This window comes from Sinocyclocheilus grahami, unplaced genomic scaffold (genome assembly GCF_001515645.1).
Source record: "Sinocyclocheilus grahami isolate Dianchi unplaced genomic scaffold, SAMN03320097.WGS_v1.1 scaffold211.1, whole genome shotgun sequence".
Classification (NCBI taxonomy): Eukaryota; Metazoa; Chordata; class Actinopteri; order Cypriniformes; family Cyprinidae; genus Sinocyclocheilus; species Sinocyclocheilus grahami.
The window spans coordinates 891,944-907,231 of NW_015505390.1; the positions used below are offsets into that span (position 1 = coordinate 891,944).

Here is a 15,288-nt window from a genome sequence, read left to right on the forward strand (position 1 = left end):
GAGCTGGAAATCATTTGACTCTGCAGTCCCCTTGTCCAAATACCCACACTTGCGGTCTTGGCCACTTGAGAGCGCGTGCGCGCGACAGGAAGTAAGTGCGCAAGACTGTCCCAGGTCTTAAAAACGCCAGAGCGCAGTGCCCTTAAAGCACACTAAACCCACACTATCTCGAATACCGCTCCAGAGCGCTATTCGAGGCTTAGTGTATCCCATCATGCATCCTGTTCTGGAAATAAATCGTGAGACTTTTTGTCGAGATCTCGCGAGAGGTCACGGAAACCTTTCCAATGCAAGTTAAATATTAATATAATAATTAGATATTACATATAATTTGGTAGGAAAACAGTGTTTAATAAACAGCAAGCACAAACTACTATTCCTTCCGGTGCACTCAGTGTCCGAATTCACTACTCGTTTCCATTCACTCCTTCTAGTGAACTGAAGTAGTGACCTAATGTAGAGAATAGTGAATGAGGGTATAAGGGGGCGATTTCGGACACAGCCCGCGTAGAAATCCACAGCTTATCCTCCGCTTCGCTCTGTCAACTCAGACCTGTTTGTACCTCACTACTCGCCGTAGGTAACCAGGAAGTAGCGCCGTAACCAAGTGGATCGCTTCTCTTATGGTGTTTTGTTTAAGCGTCCGCTGTCGTTAACTGCTTTCTTCTTAACTACAGTTTTTGTTTTCATATTAATCATTTGAATCAGGACAGCACCAGAAGCTAAACGCTTCAGTGCGGTAAATTCAAAAGCTTTCAGCGGAAATTCTCAAACAAGCAGAGCCTATTTTACGTCTTTTGCAGTGCCAGCGATTACAGTAAGCTTCAAACGCAGCATTAGAGCATGTCATCTCATCTGCAGTAATCATATTTTATAATCACAGCATTTTGTGAATCAAACCCGACTGCTTCAATGATTGCAGGTCAAGGTCTATCATAAAGGTCCGGTTAGAAATCAAGCTTCAGAACTAAACTCTTCGACTGTCACTCCATGGCTTTACCGACGCTTTCAGCGCATTGGCCGGGTCGTGTGCGGGCTCTGGAGAGGCAGCTGGTGCGGCAGCGGGAGCAGGAGGCTCGCTGGAGGCAGCAGTGGGAGCTGCATTCTCAGTACTTCAGAGAGCAGGAGGTCCGCAGCAGCAAACAGGCGCAATGGAGCTCACGGCAGTCCTTCCAGCGCAGGTACTGATGGTGAATCTGTCTGGCTCCGGTGATGAATTTGTTTCATTATTCCCTCTATTTGTTTGAGCTTATGCATGGCCTGTTCTGGGATCAGTCTATGTGATAATTTTGCCGCCAAGTTTTCAAATCATCAAGACATTAAGATTAAGACAAACATTTCAGAACAGCAGAAAACACGTATTAAAGTCATTCATAAAGTTAATAAATGTGACATGTTGGAATGTGAATTATTTGGTACTTTTCACTCTATTAAGACTCCTTCTGAGAAGTAAAATCTTTGGAACACTTATTACAGTAAGTTATTAATGTAAATATATGGATCAATCAGAAGACAATGTGATTTAATGGACAGGTTTAATTGTGAAACTGCATTTTGGAATCAATTTGTTTACGATTTTATTATTATTACTTTAATATGAATATTACTATGATTGGCTGATTTCACTAATACAGTGGATAAAACTATCAGAAAAAATCCATATATATGAACTGGCTTTTGCATCCAATTATGAAGACAATGTATTAGTGCTGGGCGGTATGACCAAAAATGTATATCACGGTATTTTTCAAAATTATACCGGTTTCACGGTACATGACGGTATTTTTTTTCATGCATGACCGGGTGTTAACCATATTTTCTACTGATTGAGAGAGGAAATACTGGTATCTATAACAAAGTTACAAAACTTATTTTCTTGGCCTTTTAGTATGTCAGCATTTCAGCGGGAGCGAATGGAGGAGGAGAAGCGGCGGAAACTGGAGGAACGCAGGGAGCGTCTGAGGTTAATGCTCCAGGAAGAGAGAGACCAGTTGGAGGCCGAGCTCAGAAATGTTCGCCCAGACAGAGCCACACTGACCAGACAGCTAGAGGGAAAAACAGATGCCCTCCGGTCTGCCAGAGAAGAGAGGAGGAAAAATGTACAGTATGAACTCTTGTCTTAAAATGATGTTATGTTATACCAGGGGTAGGCAAGTTCGGTCCTAGAGAGCCGCAGTCCTGCAGAGTTCAGCTCCAACCCTGAAAAAAAAACTCACCTGCCTATAGCCTTAGTAATCCTGAAGACATTGATTAGCTTGTTCAGGTGTGTCTGATTAGGGTTGGAGCTGAACTCTACAGGACTGCGGCTCTCTAGGACCGAACTCGCCTACCCCTGTGTTATACAGTTGAAAGTGTCTGATTTTTTATAAAAAAAAATTTTTTTAGCTTGCACAGGAGCTGCTGAGGGAACACTGGAAGCAGAACAACCCAGGACTGCGGAAGGTCAGTCATATATCAAATAAAATATATCATATAGGAATCTTTTTAAATTACATTTTAAAATATATTAAAATAGAAAACTGTTATTTTAAATTGTAATAATATTTCGCAATATTATTGTTTTTATTGTATTTTTGATCAATTAAATGCAGCCTTGATGAGTTTAAGAGACTTATTTCAGAGCTTCACATTTCTGCTTTTAAATCCCTCAGATTACATATTTTGCCTATATACCTCAAATAAAATTGCCTTACTGTTACTAAAAAAAAATGAGAGATGAGTCAGAATTTCTGTGGTAATCGACAGAATTCCTGCTACGAAAAAAACTTTCTTTTAAGAAGAACCAGACATGACTGTAAGTTAATAGTGCGTGGGATGCGTTTCTTCCATGACTGATCTGTAACTCTAAGCTGGGGATTTGGTTCCACACACGCAACCACTTCTGGAGCATTTTTTAATCAGACATCTCAGTGTCTCAAATGTTTGTGCGTACAGGTGGAGTCAGAGTTGCACAAAGATCATGTTGTGAGCCAGTGGGAGGTTCAACATCAGGAGAAAAGACAGGTGAGATGTTCACAGGAGGTGTTAAATGCCAGTGCTGCCATGTTGGCTCATGCATACCAGTTGAGCATCATGTAACATTAACATCTTGAATTTTTGTGTACAAATAATAGTAGTTGAGTCCTTGGAGAAGGACATTTCATTTTTTTAAGAAATTGACTTTTTTTGTTTGTTTAATATGGCCAGTGTTCTGTAATGTTATCGCATTGAAATGTAACTCTGTTCTGTATCATTCAGGCTGATGAGAGAACTCAGGAGGAGAAACGGCATTTTGAGAATGAGTATGAGAGGACAAGACGTGAGGCTCTGGAAAGAATGAAAGAAGAAGAGGAGAAGAGAAAACAAGAGGAAAAAAATCGAGCTGAAGATCTCCGTAAACAGATGGAGGAGCTCAAACTACGGGAACAGGAAGTATGGAATTACTGTAAAATAGATTATACTTGTAATGCATTGCTACAACAACAACCATGTGACAAATAACAAACACCATAAAGATCAAGTAAATTCAACTTTGTGTGTTTATTAATGTGTGTGTGTATATATATATATATATATATATATATATATATATATATATATATATTGCACAAATGTAAGGCTTTCATTCCATTTTGTTCTTGTTCCAGGCTGAGCGTCTTAAGCAGGAACAGGAGGCTCTAATGTCTCAACGCTGGGAGCTTGAGAAGCTAGAGGATGAGAGGAAGAGGATGGAAAATTAAAATTGTACTGACCATAAACCTTTGATGGTGTTTTGTTAGTGTGTATAAAATAAGGTAAAAAAATGCATGATAATACCCCTTTAAAGATGAATGGTTTACTTATTTTATTTTATTGAAATCATGACTTCTTTTATAGCCTCTGTGGACCTCTGTGTTTGAAAACAGTCATTATTTTTGCAATGGCAGAAAAATGACTCCCCTAATCTTTACGTTGGATTTTAAATTATACACTACAGTTATGTAATGATAATATAATTCATACTATGTACATTTTTAAGAAATGTTAAATAGCTGACAGTTAGATTGCGTTTAGATGCTATGATATATTTTTAATCAATGTTTGGTAGGTCTTGACAGGACGTCAACAGCAGTTGGAGGAACGAATGAAGGAGAACAGGCTGGCAAGGGAGGAGTCTCTGCAGAGGAGAGAAGAGCTCATCCAGCAGCTGGAACAAGAGAGACTCACCCTACGCCAGGAGAGGGAGCAGCAGGAGGGAGCCCGCACAGCTCGCATGCAGGAGATCAATGCACAGGTCTGTATAGAGTTAACACTACGTACTAGATTTACTTGGGTTATAAAGTATAAATTCTGGATGTCTTCAACTGATGTATTTGTCCAACAGGTGGAGCACAGACGCAAGGAACAGTGGGAGGAGCAGCAACAACAAGAGCAAGAAGAATTACAAGAGAGGGAGGAGCGTAGACAGCAGGAGGAGGAACTTCGTTTTGAGACCGAGAGAATGATTGGACAGGGCTACAAGGAGAGAGTGAGTGAAGATTAAAGTGTAAATGAAATTATATGAAATTAGACCTTAAGCGCCGTGTAATATAATAATAACTGATCTATTTTTCACCATGGCAGATACACAGCAGACCCCGGTCAGCATGGACGTGAGAGCACTTCACAGGAAGAGTCTTTGTGCCACATCCCCTATCAGATGCATTGTTTTTCATTAAGAATTGGGGATATCCATGTCCATGTTGATCTCGGCCACTTTGTGGTTAAATGATAACCAGGTTCCCCCTCAGAGATGCTTTTAATATACGTTTATGATTTACATTATGGTTTCCATAAATGATTATATAGGTACGTTTTAAACCTCAAATTTCCATTGCACTAGTGCTGAGGTTTGCATGTTCAGTAGGTCTGTTTTTATATGTAGATTGTTTTGTATAGATTTCAATGCTGATAAGGGTTTCAATAAAGAAAACGTTATCCATTGTCTCCTGCATTCATATATAATTAAAAATTTTAACTGGACAGCAATGTGTGCAAAAAGTAATGCTATAAATATGTAAAAAACTATTTAAATAAAATTAACACCCAGTCAAAACTGCAAGAAAGAGATTTGGTGAGTGGGTTGCTTATATTATAATTAACACTTATTGTAATACGTTTTTAAAATTCAATTATTACATTTGTGTTCTTGACGGACACTTTGTTTTTTTTTACAGTTATAGTGCATATCAGTTTTAAGATTAAAAATGCAAGTAAGACTGCTAATTAAATCATGGAATACCCAAAAATGAAAATTTGCTGAAAATGTACTGACCCTCAGGCCATTTAAGATGTAGGTAAGTTTGTTTCTTCATTGGAACATTTGGGAATTTAGCATTACATCGCTTGCTCTGCAGTGAATGGGTGCCGTCAGAATGACAGTCCAAACAGCTGATAAAAACAATTCAATAATCCTCAGGTATTTTGGCTTGCACTTCTGTAACCAAACCTGAATTTCGTTTCCCATGTAGTGTGTTCCCACATATATTCCCACACCAGCTAAACACCCTCTGACTGAGGGTTGAGCGGGAAAGAGATCTTAGCAGACCTGCTCTAATGTTTTGATTGTTTACACTTTGGGGTGAGATAAACACATGCATGGCATACTTATAGTAGTCAATGAACAATAAACTGGGTTAAGAGAATGTATTTTGGCATACAACATGTTTTAAAATCACGAACAGAAAAAGAACAAGCAGAAGCTTTTGATAGTTGAAATCATTTGAGATGAGGTCTTGGTCTTTTATGTTTCACTTTATTCATATGACTCAGTTTCTGATATTAGCAAAAACCCTGGAGCATCAATTGAAGCTCAAAATTATAAATTAAGTTTATTTAGAAAATAAAGAACACATTTTCTTCTTAACCACAGGCATAGCAATAATATTAATGAGTGGAAGACCAGTTCATCTGAACAACTACAAACACTCAAAGGGAATTTTAACACTGAGCTGCAAGTCACACTGACTCCAAGCTCTAATAACACTGAGCTACCTGTCCACTGCACAACTGTTTGGTAAGACTAACCTGATCAGGTTAGAACATAATACTTAGAGAGGAAATAAAAAGATCTGCAAAGAGCTGCCCAAACACTGAACTGAATGTACCATAAGATGACCTATCTAAACACACACACACATCTAAACCATCATAAAAAGTATCTGCTGGTGGAGGTTGAGCATCTGCAGTGTATTGAAAAAAAAAAAGATGTCATTAAATACTGTACTGTGACCTCCAAATACCTGATGAAATATAATTAAACGAAGGTTAATTAACATTTCCTCACTTTATATATATATTTTTTTCTTTAATGCAGACTGTAAATCTGAATTACAGCCACCTGGTTTATCCAACTGAGAAAAAGGTATTTAACCTCGGGCATCTTTTTAAAATCATATTTAATATGACATCGTTATAATTACAAGTTTATTGTACCTGGATCTAAACTTGGCCTACCTGACCACAATAACTGAATGTTTTGTACAACAGATTATTTTATTATACATTATAGATTTAACTGAGATTACTGAAAAATAGGCTTGATTTAACCATTTAAAAACAACACAGACGGAATTATGGGAAAGTATCTTATACAGGGTACATTCCTCATCTTTATGTGCCAATCATGGATGGATCCAATGCAAAATACTCCACCGCACTCATTGGACTAAGGTCAGACTATCTAAAATTGACTCAGATGTTGATCCTATCTGTGACCGTTGTCGTCAGAGTCCCGCAACCTTGGCACATATGTTCTGGTTCTGCCCAAGTTTACATGGATATTGGGTTCAAATATTTGAGACAGTAACTCAGGTAGTTGGGATAATAATCAAACCTGTAGCGATAACAGCACTCTTCGGTACACTTCCCTTACCAGTTCATCACATAGGTTACAAGGCAGATTTTGTGGCCTTTGTAACACTTCTGGCTAGACGTTTGATTCTAATGCATTGGAAATCATCTACGTCGCCTACCCACTCAATGTGGATTAAAGAGATTTTTCACTTTATCAAACTGGAATTGATTAGACATTCACTGAAGGGCTCTTCAAAGAACTTTTATAAAATTTGGGGCTCTTTTCTTGAGTATATGGAAACGTATACCCCCCTGCTCAACTGAAAATAATGATTTTATTCAATTTCCCCCTAGTGGGTGACCACACTTGTATTAGGTAGTGTTTAATTTTCTCTTACTAACTGGCACAAGTGCAGAATGTGTTATTTATTTTTATTTTAGATTTATTTTTTTTTTATTTGGGTGGGGTGGGGGGTTGCTGAGGGTAATCTGTGTATTTTTTTTTTTTAGGGATAACTAATTGCGCTTTACTACTTGGGGATAATTGATTGTATCTGTTATTTTGATAGTTTCTTAGTCTCCTATTTCTTATTCGGATCCCTTTTCTTTATACCTAGTGTTAAAATGTTATTTAAACTGTGTTGTTGAAATATTGAAAAAAATTGTAATACTTGAAAATTTGTAAATAAAGTGAGGGGAAACAAAACACAATGGACCAAGACCAGCAGATGACATTGCACCCCAAATCATCACAGACTGTGGAAACTTAACACTGGACTTCAAGCAACTTGGGCTATGAGCTTCTCCACCCTTCCTCCAGATCTAGGACCTTGGTTTCCAAATGAAATACAAAACTTGCTCTCATCTGAAAAGAGGACTTTGGACCACTGGGCAACAGTCCAGTTCTTCTTCTCCTTAGCCCAGGTAAGACTCTGACATTGTCTGTGGTTCAGGAGTGGCTTAACAAGCGGAATACGACAACTGTAGCCAAATTCCTTGACACGTCTGTGTGTGGTGGCTCTTGATGCCTTGACCCCAGCCTCAGTCCATTCCTTGTGAAGTTCACTCAAATTCTTGAATCGATTTTGCTTGACAATCCTCATAAGGCTGCGAACATATACACGAACCCTTGAGAGCATTTCAGGCTTTATCTTATGGCTTTAAGCCAAACAACACTGATAACAGACACCTTAAATTAAAAATAAAAACATGCAAATACACAAAAAACTCATGTGACATACCCAATAATTATTGCTAAAATAACAAATGGGGGAAAGAGTTCAGGTTGAATTACAGGTGGAAATGGGTGGAAGCTGGATCAGTTGTTCTCTTTGGTGGTTATGGTAACAAGTTGCTTAGCAGCCTTGGCGATGTCATAAGCGCACTGGATGACCTGCTGGGTGACCAACTGCATGTCGGCTGCGGGGCTGCTCTCCAGAGGAGACGCTTTCTTACACTCACTCTGCAGCCGGTTTGCGCTGGACGTTAATAATCGTAAAGAGCTCTTCACCGTCTCAGAGCGTGGTCTCTGTGGACAAAGGTGAAAATACAGAAATAAATATACAGAAAATACATTAAGACTATTTTATAGTACTTCAAGACTACTACAAAAACTACACAAGAAAGTATTTGGACACTTAAGCCACACTTAAATGTATATAAATATTTTAGTGAATACTACTACTACAACTAATAATAATGTATATAAATAGTTTATAAATAATATTTGATCAAAAGTGTGATTTTTGTAATGGCTCTATAAACTAGTAAATAAATGTCCAGAAGGCCCGATGAAAGTATTTGGACACTTATATGTGACCCTGGAGAACAAAACCAGTCTTAAGTCGCTGGGGTATATTTGTAGCAATAGCCAAAAATACATTGTATGGGTCAAAATGATCGATTTTTCTTTTTTGCCAAAAATCATTAGGATATTAAGTAAAGATCATGTTCCATGAAAATATTTTGTAAATTTCCTACCATAAATATATCAAAACCTAATTTTTGATTAGTATTATGCATTGCTTAAAAACTCCATTCGGACAACTTTTTCAAATAATTGTATCTCAGCCAAATATTGTACTTATTTTTTCTTATTTATTCAGCTTTCAGATGATGTATGAATCTCGAATTTCGAAAAATTGACCCTTGTGATTGGTTTTGTGGTCCAGGGTCACTTATTTTAGTGAATTTTAGAATTGCAATAACATTAAAATAAACATAATATTTAAATAAATTGTATTATTATGTAAAAAAATATATGTAATTTATAAATAATATTTTATCACAAGTGTGACCTAAGTGTCCAAATACTTTTTGTGGCCAATACACATCCAAATAAAAATCTAAAAAACACCCTACAGATATTTTTCTTGCATTTATGAAGTGTGGAGAGACAGTGCACACCTTGGGGAACAGGGCAGCCATTTCACTCACAGCCACATATATTCTTTCTGCGCAGGGTATAAAGCTATTGGAGGAGAAAATGATAAGATACTGTATTAAAATCTCAAAATTAAAACCATCAGAGTTTGAAGAGTGAAAAGTCAAGCTAACCACAGAGCAATCAGAGGGTAAAGCTTTAAAGGCCCGTTCACACCAAAGATGATAACTGTAACGATAAAGGTATGGTTTTAAAATGTCAAATAATAGCAGTCTCTACTATAACAATAATGACACAGAGAAATGATATCGTTGGAATAACTTTCAAAAAGATTTTTTACAGCTGATGAATAGCAAAACCATCGACATCAGAATCCATCCTGCTTTAAAGAACTTGAGCATTTAAAGCGGCAGATGACAAAACTGCAGTGCAGAGTTATAATAAACATAGTGAGTTGATGTGGACGCTAATATAGCTATCATTATAGTTTTTGTTCTTGGTGTGATTGGGCCTTAAAGCTGGACATTTACACTATCATGGAAAATACAGTTTGTCCAAAATATTGTATTGTATACAGATACATACTGTTTTTTAAAAATACCTTTTGTTGAATAGTAGTGATTTTTATTCCACTCACATTACAGTTCACAGAAAAGTGAAAAATAGAAAATATATGGAATACATTTGGCTTAACTAAGTGTTGCTGTAAATGCTACAAGTGTTACAATTTCTGTGCAATAATCCACCCAAAAACAAACAAACATGCAAATTAGTTTGAAATGTTAGTTGTGCAGCAGACATGATGCATCCCCAGTGCTAATACATTTTTAAGAGGGTAAAACTTGTTTTAAAATAACTGGGCTTGACGCCCTTCACCAAATCGAAAAATATCTTGAAAATCACACAGCTTATTTTGCAATGAAATACAAACCAGTGCAAAACAGAAAGGCCAAAAGTTAAATGGATGTCAGTACAAAGCCTTTTCCTAAAAGAGAAACCAAGTGCACCAACATGAGTTCCTGCAAATAAAAGTGAAGTTCAGAAGACAATGCAAACTGACACAAGCCTTCGGCATTAGATTACGGCACACTAGTAATCATGCATATTCCATTCATGTTCAGACTAATGGGTTATGAAGTTATGAAGAGAGAGGTAGAGGTAGACACTGTGCCTGTGAGGCAGGGACAGAGGCCAGAGTACCAGGAGTCAGGGTTGTTGGGGTTGGTTGGGTGGGCAGCTCTTAGGCCGAGGGACTGCATGGGAGACGGGGGCTTGTCTGCCCAAGGCACCAGAGTGCTGAAACAACCCAGACTGTGTCTAAGTCTGCGGACACTCTCCCTCTGCTCACATGGTGCACTGGTGGGGAAAGAGACAGAGCGTGGCCCCCGATAGCACAGACCCCAAATGATGAACACCGACAATTGACAATAGACAGAAAAAGGAGAAGGTACGAATGGAAAAACTAATTCAATGAATGGAAAAGAAGTGATTTTCATAAACAGGCACTTTCCATGGATAGGGTACAAAAAAAGCCTCATTTGTGATTTTTTATTTTTTTTTATTTTCCAGAAATATATATTTAATATATAAATACATACATATACCATTCAAAGGTTTGGGGTCAGAAAGATTTAAAAAAAATAAATTAATATTTTTATTCCACAATGACAGTAAATTGACAGTGAACACATAATTTTACAAAATATTTCTATTTTAAATAAATTGTGTTCTTTTGTTCTTTTTAAGTTTTCAAGACTGATCATAATAAGAAATGTTTTTTGACCAAATAAACATATTAGAACGATTATTGAAGAACTATGTGACACTGAAGACTCAAATATTCTGCTATGCCATCACAAGAATAAATTCAATTTTAAAATAAATTCAAATAGAAAAGTTATTTTAACTTCTTTTAACTATATTGTAATAATATTTCACACACACACACAAATATATATATGTGTATAAATTATAAATTCAATATTATAAATCTATACTGTACAGTATATTACTAAAGCTGACTAAATATAGTCTAAACTACTAAACTATCACTCAGTGGACACTAGCCAGTTTGAGACTAAATCTTGGATCTATTGGCTTATGTTTCCCATATTTATCATACTATTATACCTTGATTTGCCGTCAACACTAAAATTTGTGTAAAAAGCATTTATTTTCCACCCCTCCATGCTGCAAAAAGAATCTAAACATTTTTATTTTTAAACAAATATTTTTACTATAGTGAATTAGATATTAATTCAACACTTTTTCAAAATGATGTCATTGTGGTACGATGTTAATTGTTGGTAACAGTTGAGAAGGTAAAGGTTGGAAAGGTAAAAAAAAAAAGTGCTAACTTTTCATGCTTTGGTATTGTTAGATTTCATCTGAAATATCTAAATGTTCTCACAACTAAAAACATGGATTTGTGTCTCTAATGCTTTAAAGGGGTAGTCCAACAAAAAATTAAAATTCTGTCATCTTTTACTCACCCTCATGTCACTCAAAACCTGTATGACTTTCTTTCTTCTGTGGAACACAAAAGATGATACTTTAAAGTATGTTGGTGACCAAACAGTTTCAGTTCCCATTGACTTACACTGTAATTCCTGTCCATACAATAAAAGTAAATCGGAACCAAACCTGTTTGGTCACCAACAATCTTCAAAATATCTTCTATGTTCCGTAGAAGTCAGTCAGTCATACAGGTTTGGAATGACATGAGGGTGAATACAGAATTAATGATAACAGATTTTTGATTTCTTTTGATCAACTATCCCTTTAAATTAAGTAATGCGAAAACAATTTGTACCCTACTCATGGAATGTGCCAACGATTTACATGTGAAATTGTTAAATATGTGGCAGAAGTTAAGAAAAGGAAGAAGGGAATTAAATGACCTCAGATTTATTGCTGCCAAATATGAAGAAATAGGAGATTGGAGATGTTGACATTGGATGTCCTCTCACCTCTCATGCTTGTTCTCCTGCGCAGCCCTCAGCAGTTCCTGGATGTTCTTGGTGATCTGCTCAGTTTTACGGATGACGTCTTCAGTGCTGGGCAGACTGGGGTCAGGCTCACATTCGTGATCATCCAGCTCGGGTATAGAGCCACTGTCTCCCATCCAGCCACTGCTGCGCAAACGACATCTTCGGCCAAAGCTGCAGAGAGGGAGGACATCATATAAATGGAACCAAGGCGTCAGGAATGAGTAATGCTTGATGCACAATTACTTGATGCCTTTAGAGCATCATTAGTGTGTTTCCTCACTTTACTTGGCCAAAAGTGGAGGACAGGCAGTTCTTATTTTCAGAGGGAAAAAAGGCTGGTTTTGTTTGCCAGCAGGATTTGAGCCAGGAGTCATAAAAAAGGAAAATGGACACATACCCGGAGTCGTCCAGATCAGATTCGTTGACAGTGTTATCGTAGTCACCATCAGACACACTGCTCTGCTTGTCAAATTTGGAGACCTAAAGAGACAGGAAAGGATAGAGTAAAATAACACAAAACACACAATGATATTGCTGCGATGGCATTGGAAATATCAACATGTCTGGTGGTTCATATGAAATTAAACTGAACAATCTGCATTAACTGAATGGTCAGCAGAGTATAAGCAAGCTTTTAGTATTGAGATACATTAGATATTTCAGGCACTAATCTTTGAGAAGCATCACAGCATAACTATCTTCAACATTGATAATAACTAGAAATGTTTCCTGAGCACCAAATCAGCTTATTAGAATGATTTCTGAAGGATCACGTGACACTGAAGACGGGAGTAATGGCTACTAAAATTCAGTTTTGCCATCACAGGAATAAACTACATTTTGAAAATATTTGAACAGAAATCATTGTAGTAAGTTTACAACTGTACCTTGAATGCACTTTTGAATCCAGTGGTAGGTCATCTGTTTTGAAGCAATGGCCAGCAAATGCAAAAATTAAAGTGAACTAGCTATTAAAAAACTTGTGTGTCCTTAGGGGTTTAATTTAGGATTACAATTGAATCTAGATCATGGCCCTGATCAGTGTATTCCTTCATAGTGTAGTAAAGCATTTACAGTAAAGATATTTGACAGCTTCACTGGAGCATGATTCACTGTGCCAAAGGATAATACGGTAATGGGGTCAGATACCAGCATCACTCTAACCTGGGGCATTACTAAATTAGTGTAACAGAGTATTCTATCAATTTCTTGTCAGGCAGCACCGGTCATGATGCTTGGAGAACCGCCACATCATGTCAGAATAATCAAATGAATGTTCCACAATCACTTGTTTATGCTTCTGCTCTCCACACGTCTCCTTGTACACAAGTATGTAAAAATGCATCGATTTGTGATGTATTGATCTAACAATTAAAAAAAGTTCAATACAATTTAATTATTGATTATATTAATAATGCCCGATGTACTGCATTGCAGATTCTATTCCATACACAATATAATTGTTAACATTCTCAGCTGTAAAAATTCCAGATCCTCGGATGACTTCAAGTGACACTACAAGTACACTACCATTCAAATGCTTTTTTTTCTGAAATAAATTAATACATTTATTTAGCAAGAATGCATTCAAATTGGTCAAAAGTGACAGTAAAAGTCATTTAAAAAGATTTATTTTCCAAATAAATGCTGATCTTTTGAACTTTTTATGAATCCTTGTGACTCCACAAAAACATTAAGCAACACAACTGCTTTCAATATTAGTCAGAATACATTTTTCTTGAGCACCAATTCAGCATATTAGAAAGATTTCTAAAAGATCATGTGGCACTGAAGATTGGATTAATGGCTGCTGAAAATTCAGCTATGCCATGACAGAAATAAATTCTATTTGAAAATATATTAAAATAGAAAATATTTTATATTGTAATAATATTTCACAATTTTACTGTATTTTTGATCAAATAAACACGGCCTTAGTGAACATAAGAGACTTTCACAAACAAAAATAATGAAAAAAAAAAAACTTACCAATGCCAAACTTTGGAATGGTAGTGTATTTAACCGTTTGGGTAAAAAAAAAAGCAAAGGAAATTGATTAATTGTCAGATAAATGCATTAAAAAAAAAAAAAAAACGCCATAAACAAGGCCCAAAATGCACACACACACTCAGTGACAACAGAAACATGAATCTAAATATGGTTGCAATCTGCACGCACAAAAGTGACCAAGCTAATCCAAACCATTTACATATCAGTGTTTCATAATTGTGTATTTCTTCTTTCTACTCTCAGCCCAGAGCACGTAGCATTGCAAGACATCCTGAAGAGATGAGCGAGCAGAAGCAGTAGCAGCAGTGGACAAGCCCTGAGCAGTGCATCCTGGGAATGAAGACACGAGCCATGAAATGTTTGTGCTATCTATGAGGATGATGGTGATGATGAAGGCAGAAATACGTATCAGTTGAAAACAGCAGCCCCTGGAGGGTTGGTGCAGGGACATGGTGATGCGTGGAGCACAACAGGTGTAAGACGAGAAGGGATGGATGGGAGTTGTGGAGGCAGAGGATGAGTTTGTGAAGGAGGGTGGCGAGCAGGTAAAGGGATCCTGGTGCTTCTGTCCGCTCCCACGATGAACGGAGCATGTGAGGATGTACTTAACCCTTTGCGCACTCTCATCCCACAAACAGGATGGGGAGGATGAGGAGGAGGAGGGGAGGAAGGGGAGGGAAGAGGAGGTGGCCACAAACACACCCTTTCTGATCTAAAAAGGGGTGCAAATTAGACTTAAGACAGAGAATGAAAGACAATTGACGAAAAAACAAATGCAAAATTCTTAAAATACTCTGCTACGCTCTAAAAAATGCTGGGTTGTTTCAACCCAATGTTGGGTCAAATATGGACTAACCCAACTGTTGGGTTAAATTTTGGTTACATTTTTAAATTAGCTTTTTAACCCAACAGTTGGGTTAGTCCATACTTGACCCAACATTGGGTTGAAACAACCCAGCATTTTTTAGAGTGTATGATGGAGAGCCTGGACTAGAGAACAAGGTGATAGAGTAATCTTGACTTTTGTAAAGCAGCATGTCATCAACAGTAACAATCTAACAAAATAGTAGTCTGTCAATAGTAATAATTTGATAACATTTCACAATAAGATTT

At 37.1% G+C, this 15,288-nt stretch overlaps 2 protein-coding genes across 2 annotated transcripts in view; one reads left to right on the plus strand and one right to left on the minus strand.

Annotated features, from left to right (window-relative positions):
* Positions 1–551: 551 nt before the first annotated feature.
* Positions 552–4,877, plus strand: LOC107595960 (trichoplein keratin filament-binding protein-like). Its single transcript, XM_016286560.1, has 10 exons — positions 552–817; positions 923–1,181; positions 1,889–2,099; positions 2,386–2,442; positions 2,935–3,003; positions 3,238–3,411; positions 3,627–3,713; positions 4,067–4,252; positions 4,343–4,486; positions 4,582–4,877. Exons 2-10 carry the CDS (start codon positions 991–993, stop codon positions 4,612–4,614), a joined length of 1,152 nt encoding a protein of 383 aa, XP_016142046.1. The 5' UTR covers positions 552–817; positions 923–990; the 3' UTR covers positions 4,615–4,877.
* A 3,033-nt stretch (positions 4,878–7,910) lies between these two features.
* The window catches only part of LOC107595928 (ARF GTPase-activating protein GIT2-like), a 31,029-nt gene continuing 23,651 nt past the window's right edge, over positions 7,911–15,288 (minus strand). Inside the window, exons 17-21 of the mRNA XM_016286526.1 lie at positions 12,563–12,645; positions 12,145–12,336; positions 10,376–10,531; positions 9,199–9,262; positions 7,911–8,320 (exon numbers count right to left, since the gene is read on the minus strand). Coding sequence (XP_016142012.1) covers positions 8,111–8,320; positions 9,199–9,262; positions 10,376–10,531; positions 12,145–12,336; positions 12,563–12,645 — 705 coding nt within the window. The 3' untranslated portion in view covers positions 7,911–8,110. The remainder of the gene's footprint in view (positions 8,321–9,198; positions 9,263–10,375; positions 10,532–12,144; positions 12,337–12,562; positions 12,646–15,288) is intronic.